At 32.7% G+C, this 20,374-nt stretch overlaps 4 protein-coding genes across 4 annotated transcripts; 3 read left to right on the top strand and 1 right to left on the bottom strand.

Moving 5' to 3' along the window:
* Positions 1-87: 87 nt before the first annotated feature.
* On the bottom strand, positions 88-931 carry LOC120768135. The gene is made up of 2 exons (XM_040094693.1): positions 701-931; positions 88-636 (listed from the first exon to the last, which is right to left on the bottom strand). Exons 1-2 carry the CDS (start codon positions 864-866, stop codon positions 137-139), a joined length of 666 nt encoding a protein of 221 aa, XP_039950627.1. The 5' UTR covers positions 867-931; the 3' UTR covers positions 88-136.
* Positions 932-3,363: 2,432 nt separating this feature from the next.
* On the top strand, positions 3,364-5,361 carry LOC120769248 (ubiquitin carboxyl-terminal hydrolase 14). The gene is made up of 7 exons (XM_040096150.1): positions 3,364-3,466; positions 3,533-3,708; positions 3,775-3,879; positions 3,934-4,319; positions 4,411-4,567; positions 4,631-4,696; positions 4,787-5,361. Exons 1-7 carry the CDS (start codon positions 3,451-3,453, stop codon positions 5,321-5,323), a joined length of 1,443 nt encoding a protein of 480 aa, XP_039952084.1. The 5' UTR covers positions 3,364-3,450; the 3' UTR covers positions 5,324-5,361.
* A 637-nt stretch (positions 5,362-5,998) lies between these two features.
* On the top strand, positions 5,999-11,064 carry LOC120769027 (FK506-binding protein 59). Its single transcript, XM_040095868.1, has 10 exons — positions 5,999-6,206; positions 6,263-6,405; positions 6,486-6,606; positions 6,822-6,960; positions 7,299-7,407; positions 7,482-7,629; positions 10,252-10,346; positions 10,416-10,526; positions 10,580-10,717; positions 10,867-11,064. The coding sequence occupies exons 1-10, from the start codon at positions 6,014-6,016 to the stop codon at positions 10,981-10,983; spliced, it is 1,314 nt and encodes a 437-aa protein (XP_039951802.1). The 5' UTR covers positions 5,999-6,013; the 3' UTR covers positions 10,984-11,064.
* Positions 11,065-18,553: 7,489 nt separating this feature from the next.
* Positions 18,554-19,749, top strand: LOC120768235 (putative RNA polymerase II subunit B1 CTD phosphatase RPAP2 homolog). The gene is made up of 4 exons (XM_040094820.1): positions 18,554-18,698; positions 18,754-18,868; positions 19,026-19,123; positions 19,182-19,749. Exons 1-4 carry the CDS (start codon positions 18,673-18,675, stop codon positions 19,375-19,377), a joined length of 435 nt encoding a protein of 144 aa, XP_039950754.1. The 5' UTR covers positions 18,554-18,672; the 3' UTR covers positions 19,378-19,749.
* Positions 19,750-20,374: the final 625 nt, after the last annotated feature.

Here is a 20,374-nt window from a genome sequence, read left to right as displayed (position 1 = left end):
TTTTCATTTATATTAATTTTCAATGCGTTACAATTCATATATACCTATACATATTAATTAACTAATATTAAATAAAAAATTGAGATATAAATCGGTACAAGTGAGTTTCACACAATAAAATAATGATATTTATTTTTTAATTTATATCAGCTAGATGGACAAATTGATTACCAAAACAAGTAACTATGCAAAAGTAAAAAATGAAAATTGACAAATCTGCCATAATGTTTTGTAGTTTTGAGACAACATCTAATGCATGTACAATTTCTTGGGATCGTAGTCCAAAGATCACTAGCATATTGATCATTGGATTACGCTGCTTTTGTTGTCGAAATATTGTAAGATCAGATAAAATAACCAAGGCAACTGGTATTATCACAAAAAACGTTTTTCCTTCACTTTCATTTAATATTAAAGATGTAATATATGCAACTGTCACAGCTAACACAACATGCAATTTATATTTTAAGAACGGTTTTTCTTTTTCTAGTACATCTTCTTGGTTTAAACTGCTTTCAAATCCTTTGAATGTGTTTTCAAATTGTTGAAAATGTTGAAACGGCATTTGTAAATTTTCTGGAATATCGGGTTCAACTTCTGGATCCGAATACTCAATAGTTTCTTGTATCTGATGATCTAAAATTTTATAGAAAATTAAAATATAACAAAGTTGTTGTATACAAAATGAAAATAAGCTTACTAGAACGTCGGCGCACCAAATCACTGTCGCCATCTCCACCTTGTCTCATGCTTAATTTTTCTAACCGACTTTTGGCATTCTCAAGAATCTTTTTCCTTCTTGCTTCTCGCCTAAGTTTGACCCTTTCTTCTAAATCATCGACCTCAGGTGACTGCTGCAATTCCATGTTATATTTTTACAAATCTACAATGTCTTACAGTAATATGTAATTTCACTTATAGTGATTGCATACATAAATAAAAATAAGTCGATATCTTTCAATTCTTTGAAATGTCAAACTGACAAGAATTATCGAGTCGAGCTTATGACATGGTTACACAAACATTTTTTCTACAGAGTGAAAATCGTTTCTACATTTGTAGAAGTATTATTAAAATCCGAGATTTTAATTTAATAATTTTTTTCATTTGCTGCAATCCAAAAGAAAAACTTAAGAATAGCATCCTACAATAAAATGGGTTCCATATTCCGATATATATATCAAAACTAAGGCAACCTACCTTGGAACTATCGATATTTTTCCCTGCTTCAGTAGAGCCTCCATTACGTATTTTATTCCCTAATTCTGGAGATGCTCTACTAATACTATGTTCGGACCGACATTGAAAAAATTTTGAAAACACATTTGTATGTTGTGGAATCTAAGTCGTTCGGACCGACAATGTGTGTTTTCGATGAGTTTTCACCGACAACTATCAATAGCGGCATTCTCTTTCTCTTGCAAGATTGCACAATGATACAAAATGCAAAAATCCTATACCGAAATATGCAAGGCCAAGAGAGCACCCATTGCAGAATCTAGTGATATATGACGGCGCGAAAATAAACATTGGTTTTGGTCTGACATATTTTACAGCCATTGCAAATAATTTTCTGGGTTATTGTTGTTGTGCCGTTGCACCAAGAAGAAAATTCTGCAATTTCTGCACCGTGCAAAGTTGTGTAAGAGCCAGAGAATCCCCCTAATATGAGAATATCAAGTGACAGCTGTATTTGAATATGGAATGTAAACAAATATCAAGTGACAATTTAGGTCCGGCAAAATATGTCTTCCAAAAACATCGGTTAAACTAGAGCAGGCAGCGATTATAATGAGTGGAATGTAAGTTTTCAAGTAGTTTTCAGCGAAAACTGTGTTTCCGTTTAACATATTTTACATGGACGAAAACACAAGTAACAAAAAAATAGCAAACTTGAAGCATGAAATAAAACTGCATTTATTATTAATATAATAATTAATTTTTTCTTTACAATAGCATAACTTGAGAAAAAAGTTATGTTCAAAATTTAAAAAGATTTTTTCAAAAGTACAATCACTCACAACGTTTTAAGAGTCCACTTTTAAGAGTGTCCACAAATATTCAAAATTGCTTGGCATCGTTGGGGCTAATTATCCACTAACTTATGGCATTTACTGTGTGGAATTATGTACCTATCAGCCTAATGTGCAGAAGCAGGAGGATTATTTTATTTTTCAACAAATTGAGATCATATTTAACAAAATTTATGGTGTTAAAACCATTTTCCATTATTCACAATTTAGGCAATCTGGGTTGGATTTTTGCCTTTATTGTGTAGATCAAAAATCATTCCATTTCCAGAGTACAATGCAAATACTACCCATCTTTTAAACTTTTTAATTTTATTTAGCAGCTAAAGTTAAAACAATGTCTTTTTTCACGACGGCCAATTAACTCTTCTTTGTCCAACAAATTTCGTTAGAATGCGATTGTAATTAGCACTTGCTTTATATATACTAAAAACTGATTTGAACAATTTATTTTTAAAGTGTGCTATTTCTCTGTCCAAGACTTTACATATATGAACTAAATAAAATTTAATGATAAAAAAAAAACAAACATATGCCGAACTAAATGTAAACCGAGTTATATCATGTTCAGACAGAAAATTTAAAAGATTAGATTATATTTAAACATTTCATAACCCAACAGTGTTCTCACTGCCGTTAGAAAGATCAAAACACAGCTGTTATTGTCATTCAAGAATTCACATCGCTTAATATTTATCAAAAGAAAAGATTGCCATATAGTATTTTGAAATAAAAAGGCGGCGTTTTTTAACATTTTCCATATAATAGAAATAATGGATGCATTTTTTCATTTGTAAAGTCGATTTTCAGATAAAATTAGATTCATTGCTTAAAAAAAATTTGTTTGTTTACATTTTTTTCCCTTTGTAGTGTCTAAATCAGCTGTGATAATGTAACAGATTTCCAGTGCTGACAAGTAGATTGCGCAAAATCAGAGTCGCACAGAGAGATTTAGCGTGGATCAGTTTCAAATCATTTCAATGAAGTGATTTGGAACTGTCATTTTTGTATGGCGAAATCTTGATAAATTTTTAAGATTAGTGGGATAATCCATTCAACAGCCGAAATCGTGTGATTAAGTGTCGGTCTGAACATGGTATTAGTCAGAGTTGTTGAATATCTAGGTGACATAACTTTTTTGCTACATTATTCAATGTCATAGAAAAAACTCAAATTGTACTTTACTTACATAACTTATCAATTATTTTACAATATCTTTTATGAAATTTTTATAAAAATAATTTATACCACCCTGTGTTCCTAAATCCTTCATGAAATATGAACTAAACATGCCCTGTTTTTCTTTCTCTAAACGTTTTTGGATTATCACATATATGCCAAATGACTTTTAGGTTTTTTAATTCCACTATTAACAGAGCGAAGAGATTGTTGAACAATTTTTTAAAGAATTTAAGTGAAAATGCCTGCCTATAAAGGTAAATAGTAAAAGTTATAACAATTACAATTCTGAAATAATAATTGTTCTATAATATTTTTAACAGTAAAAGTAAAATGGGGACGTGAACTTTTTCCGGACATAGAAGCAAACACAGATGAAGAACCATTGTTATTCAAAGCTCAATTATTTGCTTTAACTGGAGTGCATCCTGATCGTCAAAAAGTAATGTGTAAAGGCGGTATTTTAAAGGATAATGAATGGAACCTTCAATTAAAAGATGTAGGCAAACATAGAATTAGAAATAGATAAAGTATTTACTAATATTAAAAAAATTATATATAAAAGGGTGCAACTGTGTTACTCTTGGGATCTAAAGAACAGGTTCCCGAAGAACCAGTAACCCCTGTGAAGTTTATAGAAGATATGAATGATGCCGAAATGGCAACAGCAGTAAGTTAATTTACCACCAAGTATATTACAATTATTAAAGACATATTTCTTAAGATGGAATTGCCTGCTGGTCTCACGAATTTAGGAAATACTTGTTATATGAATGCAACCGTACAATGTCTACATGCAGTGCCTGAGCTACGCGAGGCTCTTGATAAATACCGAGTGGACAGTGAAGATGCCGGTTCAATGTCAACTGCAATGGCTTCAGCCATGAAGTTTTTATTTAAACAAATGGAACGTGGTAGTACAGTAACGCCAATAATTTTATTACAAACGTTACATCGGGCATCGCCACAATTTTCACAAGTTGGTGAGAATGGCACCTATCGACAGCAGGATGCCAATGAATGTTGGTCAGAATTACTGAAAATGATGCAGCAAAAAATTCCAGCTTCTAACGACAAAGCAATCGAAGGAAGCGACGTTAAAAAGTACAAGTAAGCATTAATGTCAACCATAATTTTTAAAATAAACGACAGGTTTTTAAATAGTTGCAATAAAATTACCATTACTGAAATTTTTCTTCAGTTCATTTATAGAACAATACTTTGGTGGTTCATTCGAAGTTAAAATGAGCTGTGCCGAAATCGAAGATGAGGAGCCAACTATAGCTAAAGAGCAATTTCTTCAACTTAGCTGTTTTATATCAACGGAAGTAAAATATATGCATAGCGGTTTGAAATCGGTAAATTGAATTTTAATAATATTACCGAATTTTATTTTAAACAATTGTATTCTCAACGTTTAGCGAATGAAGGAGCAATTGGTGAAGCGATCCGAAACTTTGGGACGAGATGCTAATTATATTAGAACGGTATGTAGAAAACAAGAAAGAAATTCTTAGTAACTTATGATATTTTTTCTTCAAAAACTTTCAAAATTATAAAATATTGCATTTTTTCAGTCTCTTATCAGTCGCCTACCGGCGTATTTAACAATACAATTTGTTCGTTTTCAATACAAAGGAAAAGAGGGTATTAACGCGAAAGTTTTGAAAGACATAAAATTTCCAATCGAATTTGATGCATTTGAGTTATGTACCCCTGAACTTCAAAATAAGTTATGCCCTATGAGAGCTAAGTTTAAAGAAGCTGAAGACAAAAATTTGGAAGGCAATATTAAAGCTATCGCCGAAGATAAAAGTACTCCAACTGAAGTGGAAAAAAATGTAGAAACCGAAAACTATTGGTTCGAAAATGATCCAGGCAGCAATAATTCGGGATATTATACTCTTCATGCTGTATTAACACATAAAGGACGTTCAAGTTCTTCTGGTCATTATGTAGCTTGGGTAAAACACTCCGGTGATATCTGGTTCAAATTTGATGACGATGTGGTTACTTCTGTAACTACTGATGATATACTACGCCTGTCGGGAGGTGGAGATTGGCATTGTGCCTATGTACTTTTGTATGGACCAAAGTTGCTAAAGAAACAATGAAATTAAATAATAAATAAAAATATACATGTGAGACTCGACTGCAGATTTTTCATTAAACAAGTGCGCATAATTTCAAAGATGAATGGTGATGTATCTGAATAAAATCAGTTATAAATAGAGAGTGCACGAAAATTTAGATCGGCAGTTAAAGCTTTGAAAAACTTGTGTATGCGCTGATAAAAATTTTAGGCTGTGACTGTAAAAGTACCGGTAAAGCTAGTCACTATTCTAGATTCTCTCTTCATTTTACTCTTTGCAAAGAAACATTTTTATTTAGATAGAAACACTACAAGCAAGGAGTTTATTCTGGCATTATTATTACTGTGTTGAAGTATGAATTGTCAAGCAAAGCGAGGAAAGTTGTATGTGAATGGGCCATTAATGAACTAACTACCATTGATATCTATTTTGAACAACCGTGATTTCAATTGTTTATTTATCAAAAATATCACCACAATAATAGGTAGTGTAAAGTCTTTGGAAGCAGGAAATATATAATTCGCTTGCTTCTAGTTAATTTATGCAAATAACACAGATTTCAAAATGTTCATTTATATATTTCACCTTTGCAGGGTTAAGACAACACCACGGATTGTGAATACCATATTGAAATAAGAAGAAGAATTCTTAATCACATTTGTTCAGCCGATATTAACGTTGGGAAGCTAATTCTGAAATAAACAATTTAAAATGTCTGGAAATAAGAAAATTGATTTATCTGGAGACGGTGGTGTATTGAAAGAAATTATAAATGAAGGTCATGGTGAAGAATACCCATTAAATGGTTGCAAAGTTTCTTTGCACTATACGGGGAAATTGGTCGAGGGAACTGTATTTGACTCTAGTGTAGGACGCGAACCTTTTGAGTTCGATTTGGGAAAAGGTAAACTTCTAGAAGCTTCTTTCAAATAATATAAAGTAATAACAATTTTCCTTTAGGCCATGTTATCAAGGCATTTGATATGGGTGTGGCGACAATGAAATTGAATGAAAAATGTTTACTAACATGTGCTCCTGACTACGCTTATGGTGCGGCTGGAAGTCCTCCGAGCATTCCTCCGAACTCAACATTGATATTCGAGGTATGCATATATAGTAAAGTTTAGTTTTTTTAGATTTTTTAACAAATATTTTCAACGTACTTGATTTTTTATATACTTAGTTGGAAATGCTTGGTTGGAAAGGAGAAGATGTTAGCCCAAATAAGGACGGTAGCATAGAGAGGTTTATTGTGGAGAGCAGTGATAAGAAACGTTCCCCGGCCGAAGGTTCTCTTGTTAAAGGTAAAGTAAATTATATATGTACATGGATGTAAGCATGTATATTACAATATTTTTGTATTCAGTTATAACTAAGCAAAACATATTTTGTCAAAGAGAACGTATTTGTATTTTAATATATGAATTATTGCCTACTATCCTTAATGCGTTTCTTACAATTTTGTTATAATTTTTTTCGTTATGACTTAAATTTTAATAATTTATTCACTGTTCGACAGTTCATTTGATTGGAAAATATAATGGAAATACTTTTGAGGAGCGTGATGTAGAATTTGATTATGGTGAAGGTTGTGATTGCTCAATTATTGAAGGAGTTGAGATAGCACTGGAAAGAATGACTGTTGGCGAAACTTCAAGGTAACTCATATTTATTAGACATAATTTAAATTTTATTACATTTAATTTGTTCAAAAATTCACACGCTTTAAGTGTATTGTAAAGTTTGTGGTATTTAAACATAAAACAAAAAAATTTTAAACCGCAATGCGCAAAACAATTATGTTGTACGATAAATAAGTATTCGGTATGTCTTGTTGGTTTAGAGTAAACTGTGATAAAAACTCGTAGGTTCTCGTTGTGCTATCCTTTTTTTATTTTGTCTTGTGAAGTCGTAATTTATACTTATGTGATTAACATACATAACAACTTGTGTTCATAAAAATACATAAATATGACCTGTATAAATATTTTTATAGAATAAAAATTCAACCAAAATATGCCTTTGGAAGTAAAGGAAATGATGTTTTTAACATTCCACCAAACTCTACTGTCGAATATATAGTCAAACTTATTGATTGTGAAAAGGTAAGTTTTTATATGTATGTATGTCTTATATTCATATACATATATATGTTGTTGGTATTACTTTTTACTTTTAGGGAATAGAAGAATGGAAATTGTCAGATGAGGAAAGATTGCAACAGGCTGAATTGTATAAATCTAAAGGAACAAAATATTTCTCTAAACAAAACTTTTCGTTGGCTATAAAAATGTATAAGAGCTGCGTAGATATTATTTCAAAAATTGGTAAGAACCTAATATTAATATGTCTATTTAAATTCTGTAGACGGACGCGACAAAAAATAGAAGTTTTTTTGAGGCGCATTCAGAAATATACAAAATTCAGCAAATTAAGGATTTATATATATATAAAAATATATATATTAATAAATGCGAATAGACGACTGTTATTCGTAGGTTTATGAAATATGTTAATTTTCCCTTAGTTTTTTTTAATTGAGTATAGAAGAAATACGGACGCGACATAACGGACGCGACAAAATCTTCCAAGAACAAAGAAATACATTTTTTTCATTATAACACTTCAATTTTATTGAAAATTAAGCAAAACAATAACGTAAATTAAAAATTCAAGTAACATTTTAGTAAAAATGACTTAAAAAATTAAGAAGAAAGTTATTAGTTTTTAGTATGGCGGTCCAAGCAACTTCAATAAATTTACTGTCGAAATATGAAAACCAATGCAAACTCTTAACTGCTTTGATATTTGGAATATTTTGCCATAACTCTGACAGTTGATTACAAAAACTATCAATTTGTGTTCCAGAGATATACAAAATGTTAACTCCATGAATGTTGTTCTTAGCACATTCATAGAAGCATGAATAATCACCGAGAACAATATTTTTTGCTTTAACGATTTGCCAGACGTTTTCGTTTCGGCACCTATTCCGTCTACTGCACCTTTGCCATGTGAAGTGGCAAAAAAATTCCACTCTAAGATTTCGCGTGGGTCAATCTATCACTGATAACAGCAAAAGACTTGGTTTCACCAAGGACCCAAGCTACGCACGTAAACACTGTTACTTGGCTATAACTAAAGTGGGCATCTTGAACTTCGTTTTCCAATGTCAAACGATAATTTTCAGCAAAATCAACTTGCATAACAATTTCATTAGCTGCTACATTTTTTTTTTTAGTTTCAAAGTAATTTTGTTGGTGACATTTAACAAAACAATGCATTTTAAAAGCTGGTAGCTGAATCTCTATATCATGAATTAAGTCGATTAATGGACCAATAGTGTAGTTTAAAGTTATGTGATCCACCATACTCCACTGTTCCATTTGATTTGCGTATTAAATTTATTAATAAACTGTATTGGAACTAGATCGTCTTTAATATCGCGTACACAGCTGTCCCAATTATTAGCCATGCACTTTTCATTCATAACGTCGCAGCAAACTGATGTAAGAAATAATTCAGCTTTGGCAGGAATCTGCGGTATAATCTTTGCACAGCCTTCTAGTAGAAAAATAAAATTTGCATGGTACTTACAGACACACATATTGTGTCGTAAATTATTGATTAACTGAATGTAAGTTGGCTTAGAACGAATAAAAATAGTTTTGCAGACTTTTTCTTCGGTATATTCGGCTTTGAAAAGTTGATATGCTTCTGTTAAGGTCATAAGCATAAAACGTTTTGAGGCTACTTTCCCATTGATTATCATTGTATCCTTTCTCCCAGGAGCTTGAACGCTGATTCCATCTTGCAAAAAGAATTGTTCAATTAATTTTTCGCGCATCTGGCTTTTTGATGACTTGGTTGTATTTTCATTCATCGTTTCTGTTGGCTTAATATATTTATTGCATAAAGATTTGAGGATAGCTATTTTTCTATTCAGGTTTTTAGGTAGCGCAGCCTCAACTTTTTTAATTGCTTTTCTTATCGTTTGTTTACAGCTGTAAATTTCGCAATTCAAATTGTCAATATTATTTATGCTCTTTTTTTGCCGCAAAACTTGCTGTCTAACACGGTCCTTTTCTTTCTTCTTTTCTAATAAATTGCAATCACTTTTCAATTTTTGCGATAATCTTTTTCGGTACTCTTGCTTTCGTTTTGCTTCTTTCTTCTTGTATTCCTGCCATTTCTCGACGTTTTCTTTCATTTTCTCTCTATACTTCATTGTTATTGCTTTTCTTGTTTCTTTTGCCGTTTTTGCCATCAATAAAATTTTAATTTTATGCAATTTCTACAACTTTATTTAATATTTAAGGTTTACGGTAACGGACGCGACGAATTTCAAACACCAATAAATTTTTTTAATCGTTTTTGCCGAGAGCCAAATATTACTTTTTTTAAGTGAAATGATGTATCTGCTTTTAGTCTGAAAGCAATTTACACTTCAACACTTTGTTCACTAATGAGAACAATAAATGCTGTTTTTCGGTAACGGACGCGACATACGAATATAAGCAGAAGCAAACACAAAAAACTACCGTTATTCGATCTCCACTCAGTCTGTCTGCTTGTTGAACATTATGTTACTATCAGCAGAAGATTTTTAAATTATAAAAACATCATAGTATTACTTTGAATTAGGGAATATAACAAGGAAAAACGTTGGTATATTTGGTCAAAAAAGTCAGATTTTTGTAAATTTTGTGTATTCGTTGTATATTTCGGCTCAAAATTAGAAGAAAATAAAAATTCCTTTATATTTATAAAATAAACACATTTGAGATTTATTATTCATCAACAGAAAGTTTTCAGGAACTGTTTGAATTTTGCACGCGTGGTGGACCTTTTTGTGAAAATGCCCATATGTGATATATATGGAAAAAATATAAAAAAAAAAACTGCAAACAATATTTTTAAAACCTTTTATATTTTCAATCAATTCGCAGACAATGATGAATCGAAAAAGTTGAAGATAGCCTCAAACAGCAATATTGCTTTATGTTACCAGAAAACAAATGATTATTTCGAAGGAAAACAAGCGGTATAACTTTTGGAATAATTAAAATTTACGGAAATAATAATGTGCACATGTCTATCTATATTTTATTAGTGTATTGAAGCTCTAAAGTTAGATCCCCTAAATATAAAAGCACTTTACCGTCGGGGACAATGTAATCTAGCTATTAATGAATTTAAGGAGGCTCTTGAAGATTTTGAAAAGGTATATTGTAAAAAAATATTTCCGATTAAAATTACTATAATTATTATATGCAGGTAATCGAGTTGGAGCCTACAAACAAAGCTGCCATAAATCAAATTCAAATTTGTAAGCAGCGAATCAAGGAGGCTAACGATAAAGAAAGGAAAATTTATGCAAATATGTTCAAAAAATTGTCTGCAGCTGACAAACAGGTAAAACAAACAGAATATAATTTAAAAAGAATAATATAGTTTAAGACGTAGATACTTATAAACAAATAATCTTTATTGAGATATACTTACAAAATTCCACAATTTTTCGTTTTAAGTAACTTTTGAATTATAAATATTTATGTATATAGCCAACACCGAGTACTGAACCTGATGTTTTAACGAAATGCGGTGAATGGACAGATGAAGACGCAAAGCGCGAAGTCGATTTGGCCTTCGAACGCGATAATAATATTGTTATGATTTAAATTAATTGCAAATTGAAATTTAAAACATTTGGTGTAGTTAATAAAATTAAATAAATAATAATAATACAACAGAATATTTAATTTCATTTTACATGGTATTATTCACCAAAACCATTGTACCATTTCATAGTTTAAGGCTTATCTCATTTGTCAGAGTGACTTAGCACCTATACGCCTTATATGTATGTATGTATTTTATACATTTCAATAATTTTAGATATGCTAACAAAAATAAAGTCTCCGTTGAAGTAATAATATTTTAAACTTTCTAACATTAGATGCGCACCTTAGTTCTCGATGTTTTTTTTTTAATGAAAATCCAATTTATTGTAAGAAAATGGTTACAAATGAATTATTGGAAGTACAACTTTTCCCCCTTCTTTCTGGCAAAGCTCGAATAACATTACGGTAAAACTATTCATTTTGTAATGCTTTCTAAGAATCAAGCAATTTTTCGATGACGCCTTGTGACTGAAACTACTTCTGAGCCATCGAACGGCATGAATAATAATCGGACAGTGCAATATCTGGGGAATATAGTGGGTAGGACTTTCCATTTAAGTGTTTCCAGGTAGGTTTTAATGTGTTTGGAAACATGAGACAGAGCGTTGTATAATCTAAAACTCACTGAAACAACAAAGCTTAGATCGCCGAAAAAACAGCTTTTAGTCGGATAAAATCCGGGTTAATTCCGGCAACGTAGAACCGGTTGTCGTGGGAATCGATCAGAGCGTTGTCATGCAGCAGAATCACTTTTTCGTGCCTCTCCTGGTATTAAGGTCTTAGGGAACCCACGTTTCTTGTTTCTGAATCATTCCCAACTTATGTAGTCACTTTGAAATGATTTGGCGGGTGAATGTTGAAGTTCTTCTTGCGTTTCACAATAATCCTTATCAAGCAAAGTCTCCAATTCACCGAATTCTAAGGTTATTGGCCCTCCATCACACGAACGGTCGATAATATCGAAATCTCCGTCTAAGAAGGGACGAAATCAATCATGGTAAGTTGTTTCACTTGGGCAGCACAAACAATGTCACTAATGAGGAAACGCAGTTTATTTTTCAAATGTCTAGGTTAAGACCCCTATTACGGTTTTAAACCCAACAGCATATTGGTAAAAAAAAGTTCAATTGTTGTCAAACTTCAATTTTTTTGGTTTTACTGTTTTCAACTCTGTACAAGAGGAGTTGACTGGAGTATCAAAATTTTTTTTTTGCAGCAACCAAAGATATCGTAAGTTGTTTTGACTAAAGTTGAAATCATTTAAAATGCATTCTTGATAACTACCGACAACAAGAGAATGGAGAATTTTTGATAACGTTCATTCATCTCATTTAGTAAAAGAAAAGATGCGTGCAGTCCCTACCCGCGGATGAAGTTATACTTCTTAGTGATATTCCAAGAAATGCATATAATTTTGTATGAAAGAAAACTAGAAAACTTAAATTCACATTTTATAAATTTATTATGCACATAAAATGAAGAATAAAGCAAAGTCTAAATGAAAAAATTTTGACTCCGAAAGTAGTTCTGTCTCTTCGTTGCGGAAGAGAATATGCAGCGTAATCATCTCTATTTTGTAATCCATCAACACGCGTTGAAGGCCCAGCAGTTACCGGTGAATTGACGATCGTTGATTCATCAGTAGTTATAGATGCTCCCGCAGAGATTGATGGAACAGCAGCCGTTGAATCTTTTTTACGCGCTCCCTGATATTCCGCAGCTGTTTTCCTCTTCCTCGATTGAGTACCAGCTATCATTTCTAATTTCGCTTTTTCCCGTTGTGCTGTTTTCCCTCCTCTTGAAACACGGGCTGCATTGCTTTTTTCCGCTGTAGAACCAATTTAAAATCAAAACATTAAATTTTTGCCAATCCAATTAATATTAGTTTCAAAAGCACAAGTTTAATGCACAATGTGCATCTATTACGGACAATTGAAATATTCAAGGAAACTTACCATAACATAGCCTGGAATCCGCTGTGTTATGCGTATAATCAGTGTCATTTATTTTATCAACATTGATCGGAGGTCCAGCCGTCATTAATCCATCAACACGCGTTGAAGGCCCAGCAGTTATCGGTGAATTGATGACCGTTGATTCATCAGTAGTTATAGATGCTCCCGCAGAGATTAATGGAACAGTAAACGTTGAATCTTTTTTACGCGCTCTCTGATACTCCGCAGCTGTTTTCCTCTTCTTCATTTGACTGCCAGCTATCATTTCCAATTTCTCCTTTTCCCGCTCTGCTTTCTTTCTTGTTCGGTATTCACGATAATATTGTGCTGTTTTCCCTCCTCTTGAAACACGGGCTGCATTGTCTTTTTCCGCTGTAAAACCAATTTAAAATCAAAACATTAAATTTTTGCCAATCCAATTAATATTAGTTTCAAAAGCACAAGTTTAATGCACAATGTGCATCTATTACGGACAATTGAAATATTCAAGGAAACTTACCATCACATAACCTGGAATCCGCTGTGTTATGCGTATTATCACTGTCATTTATTTTATCAACATTGATCGGAGGTCCAGCCGTCATTAATCCATCAACACGCGTTGAAGGCCCAGCAGTTATCGGTGAATTGACGATCGTTGATTCATCAGTAGTTATAGATGCTCCCGCAGAGATTGATGGAACAGCAGGCGTTGAATCGTTTTTACGCGCTCCTGATATTCCGCAGCTGTTTTCCTCTTCCTCGATTGAGTACCAGCTATCATTTCTAATTTCGCTTTTTCCCGTTGTGCTGTTTTCCCTCCTCTTGAAACACGGGCTGCATTGCTTTTTTCCGCTGTAAAACCAATTTAAAATCAAAACATTAAATTTTTGCCAATCCAATTAATATTAGTTTCAAAAGCACAAGTTTAATGCACAATGTGCATCTATTACGGACAATTGAAATATTCAAGGAAACTTACCATCACATAACCTGGAATCCGCTGGTATGCGTATTATCACTGTCATTTATTTTATCAACATTGATCGGAGGTCCAGCCGTCATTAATCCATCAACACGCGTTGAAGGCCCAGCAATTATCGGTGAATTGACGATCGTTGATTCATCAGCAGTTATAGATGCTCCAGCAGAGATTGATGGGACAGCAGACGTTGAATCTTTTTTACGCGCTCTCTGATATTCCGCAGCAGTTTTCCTCTTCCTCTATTGAGTGCCAGCTATCATTTCCAATTTCGCCTTTTCCCGCTCTGCTTTCTTTCGTGCTCGGTATTCACGATAATATTGTGCTGTTTTCCCTCCTCTTGAAACACGGGCTGCATTGTCTTTTTCCGCTGTAAAACCAATTTAAAATCAAAACATTAAATTTTGCCAATCCAATTAATATTAGTTTCAAAAGCACAAGTTTAATGCACAATGTGCACCTATTACGGACAATTGAAATATTCAAAGGAAACTTACCATCACATAACCTGGAATCCGCTGTGTTATGCGTATTATCACTGTCATTTATTTTATCAACATTGATCAGGGAGGTCCAGCCGTCATTAATCCATCAAATACGCGCTGAAAGGCCCAGCAGTTTCGGTGAATTGACGATCGTTGATTCATCAGTAGTTATAGATGCTCCCGCAGAAGATTGATGGAACAGCAGACGTTGAATCTTTTTACGCGCTCTCTGATATTCCCGCAGCTGTTTTTTGCTCTTCCTCGATTGAGTGCCAGCTATCATTTCCAATTTCGCCTTTTCCCGCTCTGCTTTCTTTCGTGCTCGGTATTCACGATAATATTGTGCTGTTTTCCCTCCTCTTGAAACACGGGCTGTACTGTCTTTTCCCGCGGTAAAATCAATTTAAAAACAAAACATTAAAATTTTTACCAATTCAATTGATATTAGTTTCAAGAGCACAAGTTTAATGCACATATATTACGGACAATTGAAATATTCAAGGAAACTTACCATCACGTAACCTGGAATCCGCTGTATTATGCGTATTATCACTGTCATTTATTTTATCAACATTGATCGGAGGTCCAGCCGTCATTAATCCATCAACACGCGTTGAAGGCCCAACAGTTATCGGTGAATTGACGATCGTAGATTCATCAGTAGTTATAGATGCTCCCGCAGAGATTGATGGAACAGCAGACTTTGAATCTTTTTTACGCGCTCCCTGATATTCCGCAGATGTTTTCCTCTTCCTCGATTGACTGCCAGCTATCATTTCCAATTTCTCCTTTTCCTGCTCTGCTTTCTTTCGTGCTCGGTGCTTCAAATAATATTGTGCTGTTTTCTCTCCTCTTGAAACACGGGCTGCATTGCTTTTTTCCGCTGTAGAACCAATTTAAAATCAAAACATTAAATTTTTGCCAATCCAATTAATATTAGTTTCAAAAGCACAAGTTTAATGCACAATGTGCATCTATTACGGACAATTGAAATATTCAAGGAAACTTACCATCACATAACCTGGAATCCGCTGTGTTATGCGTATTTTGTAATCCATCAACACGCGTTGAAGGCCCAGCAGTTACCGGTGAATTGACGATCGTTGATTCATCAGTAGTTATAGATGCTCCCGCAGAGATTGATGGAACAGCAGCCGTTGAATCTTTTTTACGCGCTCCTGATATTCCGCAGCTGTTTTCCTCTTCCTCGATTGAGTACCAGCTATCATTTCTAATTTCGCTTTTTCCCGTTGTGCTGTTTTCCCTCCTCTTGAAACACGGGCTGCATTGCTTTTTTCCGCTGTAGAACCAATTTAAAATCAAAACATTAAATTTTTGCCAATCCAATTAATATTAGTTTCAAAAGCACAAGTTTAATGCACAATGTGCATCTATTACGGACAATTGAAATATTCAAGGAAACTTACCATCACATAACCTGGAATCCGCTGTGTTATGCGTATTATCACTGTCATTTATTTTATCAACATTGATCGGAGGTCCAGCCGTCATTAATCCATCAACACGCGTTGAAGGCCCAGCAGTTATCGGTGAATTGACGATTGTTGATTCATCAGTAGTTATAGATGCCCCCGCAGAGATTGATGGAACAGCAGACGTTGAATCTTTTTTACGCGCTCTCTGATATTCCGCAGCTGTTTTCCTCTTCCTCGATTGAGTGCCAGCTATCATTTCTAATTTCGCCTTTTCCCGCTCTGCTTTCTTTCGTGCTCGGTATTCACGATAATATTGTGCTGTTTTCCCTCCTCTTGAAACACGGGCTGCACTGTCTTTTTCCGCGGTAAAATCAATTTAAAATCAAAACATTAAATTTTTGCCAATCCAATTGATAATAGTTTCGAGAGCACAAGGTGCATCTATTACGGACAATTAAAATATTCAAGAGAAACTTACCTTCACATAACCTGGAATCCGCGTATTATCACGTGTCACTTATTTTATTGTTTATTTAAATCACTATTCACTGTGTACTAATACTACAAATAGTACGTCAATATTATATAAAACACGAATTAATTAGTAAATAAACATTGTCTACAGAAATGATCCTGTAAGTCTTAACTTTTCAACGGCTAACGCAGAGTATTTCAACCAAAAGTCACACAAAATAGTAGAGAATTCACAGAAATTATCACTGTAACGTCAATATTATATAGAACACGAATTAATAAATAAACACTGTCTAGAAAAATGATCCTGTGAAGTCTTAACTTTTCAACGGCTAACGCACAGTATTTCAACCAAAAATCATACAAAATGGTAGAGTATTCGCAGAAATTATCACTGTCACTTATTATATTGTTTATTGGTTATTTGAATCACTATTCACTGTGAAGTCTTAACTTTTCAACGGCTAACGCAGCCAATCAACCAAAATCACACAAAATAGTTTAGAATTCGCAGAAATTATCACTGTCACTTATTATATTGTTTATTGGTTATTTGAATCACTATTCACTGTGAAGTCATAACTTTTCAACGGCTAACGCAGCCAATCAACCAAAAATCACACAAAATAGTTGAGAATTCGCAGAAATTATCACTGTCACGTCAATATTACATATGTACATTATCATATCAATATTACATACATTATCACGTCAATATTACATAATTATTACGAATAAATAAATAAGCACTGTCCACAAAAATGATCCTTTGAACGACTAACCCAGAGTATTTCAACCAAAAGTCACATAAAATAGTTGAGAATTCGCAGAAATCAAAGACAAACGAAAGAAAAAGAAGTATAACTTCAATAATGCACAAGCATACAAACATACATATGCGCACACATGTGAATAGTCACCTCGTCATCGCGGGTCGATTTGCAAAGAAAGTAAATGAAGACTGACCAGAGAACATAAAAGTATAGAAAAGGTGCTAATTGAATTCTGTATGAAGGTTCGATTGCGCGGCTAACAGAGCGGATATTCGCTGCTATTTAGCAGAATTGAGCCCGTTCTCTAGCAGAAATACATGTAAAATGACTAAATAAATACGAGAATGTAATAAAGCATTCTTTGAGTCACATAAGCATGCTTATATTGTATATAATACTATATATATTATATGAACCATTGTCACATATGCGTGATTATTTTGTATCAAATGAATAATTTTTTCCGAAAAATTATAAAAATTTAAATTTTTTTTACAAAATCGGGAAATATTAGGAAAAATTATTTTAATTTTATTTTTTTAATTTTTAAATAAATTAATATTTCAAATAAATTATATTGATTTCGACTATTGCAAAGTGAAGATGTGCCAAATAAACTTCATTCCTTCAAAGAAAATTGATGATCTTCATGAAACATGCATCATTCGCAGACATGAAAGACAAACGAAAGAAAAAGAAGTATAACTTCAATAATACACAAGCATACAAACATAAATATGCGCAGCAGCAGCAAGGAAAGAGGTAACAATCGGCAATCCATTGTATATTTCTTTCATGCATAACCAAACCATAATTAGGACAACACAATACAAGCGTCAATGGTGGTGTTGGTGGTAAGCGCTTGAAAAGTTACGACGAGCACGTAGGTTCGAATCCCAACAGAATTTATTTTTAATTGAATATGTCACCAACCAAAAATTTAAACATTGTTCTACAAAAACAACGATAGCATATAAGCATGGCAACATTGTGTTGTTGGTAGAGGTTGCGCATTTATGAATTTCACGCAACCTTTTCCGAACTCGTACATATAAGAAGTATAACTTCAATAACTATTTCTCATTTCAACGAAAATAACTTACGAATCTGCAATAAACATTATTTAAAAAAAATAAATATTAATAAAACTTTCCGTACTTGGTATTAGGAAGTTCAAAGGGATTTGAGTGATCACGAAGGCAGCTTTAGCCCCAACATTTTGGTCATCGTAATATAAGTTACAACTAATGTCCACTTTAATAACTATTCATCGTTTTGAAAGCAATAATTAAATAAAATTGATTTGCTTTTTCATTTAAAAATTTTCAGCTGTTCAATAATCTGTCAAACCTTTCTGTTTTAGGATGTCAACACCAATCAAATTGAATTGTTTCAGCTTCAATTCAACCAGTGGAATTGAAAACCATAATAAGGGTATAATTTATCAGGTTCAAATCGATCACTAGAGAACATAAAACATATGTTTTTGAATATTCTCTAGTTAGATTGTGTTGTTCTTGCTGCCCTAAATAAACCGATACAATTATAACATCGATAAATTTTTAGTAATTGTATTCCACATCTACATCTCTAATAAGTAGCATGCAAAAGTCAAATCGTCGTCTCAGGTAAACAAATTCAATAACAATTAAATATCTAAATAACTAAAGCGTTTGTATATAGTGAGGAGCAGCTTCTTAAAGCTATACAGAAGAAAAAAGAATGTAATGCAACAGCCCAGAAAATAGTTGAGTCGTTGTTAGAAAGAAACATTACAAGAGATTATTTCCTAGCTCAGGTGAGTATACAAAAAATATCAAAACAATTTGTCTTACCGATAAAAGCTCATAAGTAAACATTCAAGATTTTCGAAATGGTGTGTTGTTAGTGTCAATTTATTTATACTTTGACATGTTTTTTATTTAATTATCATAATTCTTGTATTTTTTGTCAAGTTGAAAGATATTAATCAATGTCATTACGAAGACATCGTAGATGAACGACACATTCTTCTAATATGTGGGTATCCCTTATGTGAGAATCTATTGGTAAAGTAAGTTTTAATTAAGCTTAATACTATTTTTACATTAATTAGTATTATTTTTATTTAGAGTGCCTTCAAAAAAATATCAAATATCGACGACTATAAACAAGGTTTACGATATAACGGATCGTAAAAAGTTTTGCAGCTCTCAGTGTTTCAAAGCGTCCGAGTTCATAAAATCACAAATATTAGTGAGTCCGCTTTGGTTGAGACAAAATGAACAAATACCGGAGTTCAAATTGTTGGATGAAAAAAATACATAACTTGGTACTTTACATTTCATTAGATCGTATAGAAAAACTTTAATAGAATCGGCAAAATACAATATTAACTTTAAATATTGACAAATAATATTGTAATTTTTAATGTATAACGTTAACACAATATTTGCCTACAATCCGTTCCTCTTCAAACGGATTAAATTAACTTGTAAAACTATTTTTTTTAAATTGTGTGATAAAAGGCTATTAATAATAATAGATATAATATTATGAAATAAAAGTACGTAATTGATAATACATACTTCAGCGATGAATACAAAGCATAAGAAGGTCAAGTACAATGTAGCAACGTGTAGAATTCATAGTTAAAATAGTCGTGCTTATAAATAAAATTAATAAAAATCAATAGATTTATTTCATATATTTTTTAAATAGTACCGTTCCAACTGAACAGCCAATCCAATCAACCCAGTGCGTAGCATTGATTTCAGGCACTTTATAATAATTGCATTATCATAACTTTCTTAACACAAATTGTAAGTATACTACAATTAATGCATGACGAATTAAATTTTCACACCATATTATTTATAGATTGAAGATATTTTATTTTATTTATTTTTCTATCTCTTTCATTCACTTCTGTTGTTCCGGTGAAATTTATAAATTATTATAATACTATTATGTATATGATTATACTGTGGAACATTTTTGGGATTATTGTCTGGGGGGTGAGAAATTCCAAGTCAGGGTGATGGTACTAGGTCAGTATAGCAAAATCCTCAAAGGGCTTGGCGTTCGTATGTGTCAGTTTTTTTTTATGACCTTTTAAGTTTGGCAAAAACGTAGTTTTTTTTTATGTTAAACTACGTTTTTTGCCAAAATGTTACAACTAAGCGAAAAAAAATCAAGATAAGGAAAAATTTAAGAGGTCATAAAAAAACTGACACATACGAACGCCAAACCCTTTGAGGGTTTTACTATACTGACCTAGTACCATCACCCTGACTTGGAATCACCCCCCAGATTAGCTTTTGTA

Source organism: Bactrocera tryoni, chromosome 2, assembly GCF_016617805.1.
Source record: "Bactrocera tryoni isolate S06 chromosome 2, CSIRO_BtryS06_freeze2, whole genome shotgun sequence".
NCBI classification, from domain to species: Eukaryota; Metazoa; Arthropoda; class Insecta; order Diptera; family Tephritidae; genus Bactrocera; species Bactrocera tryoni.
The sequence above is the reverse complement of the archived record's forward strand: the minus strand, read 5'-3'. Positions and strand labels throughout refer to the sequence as shown.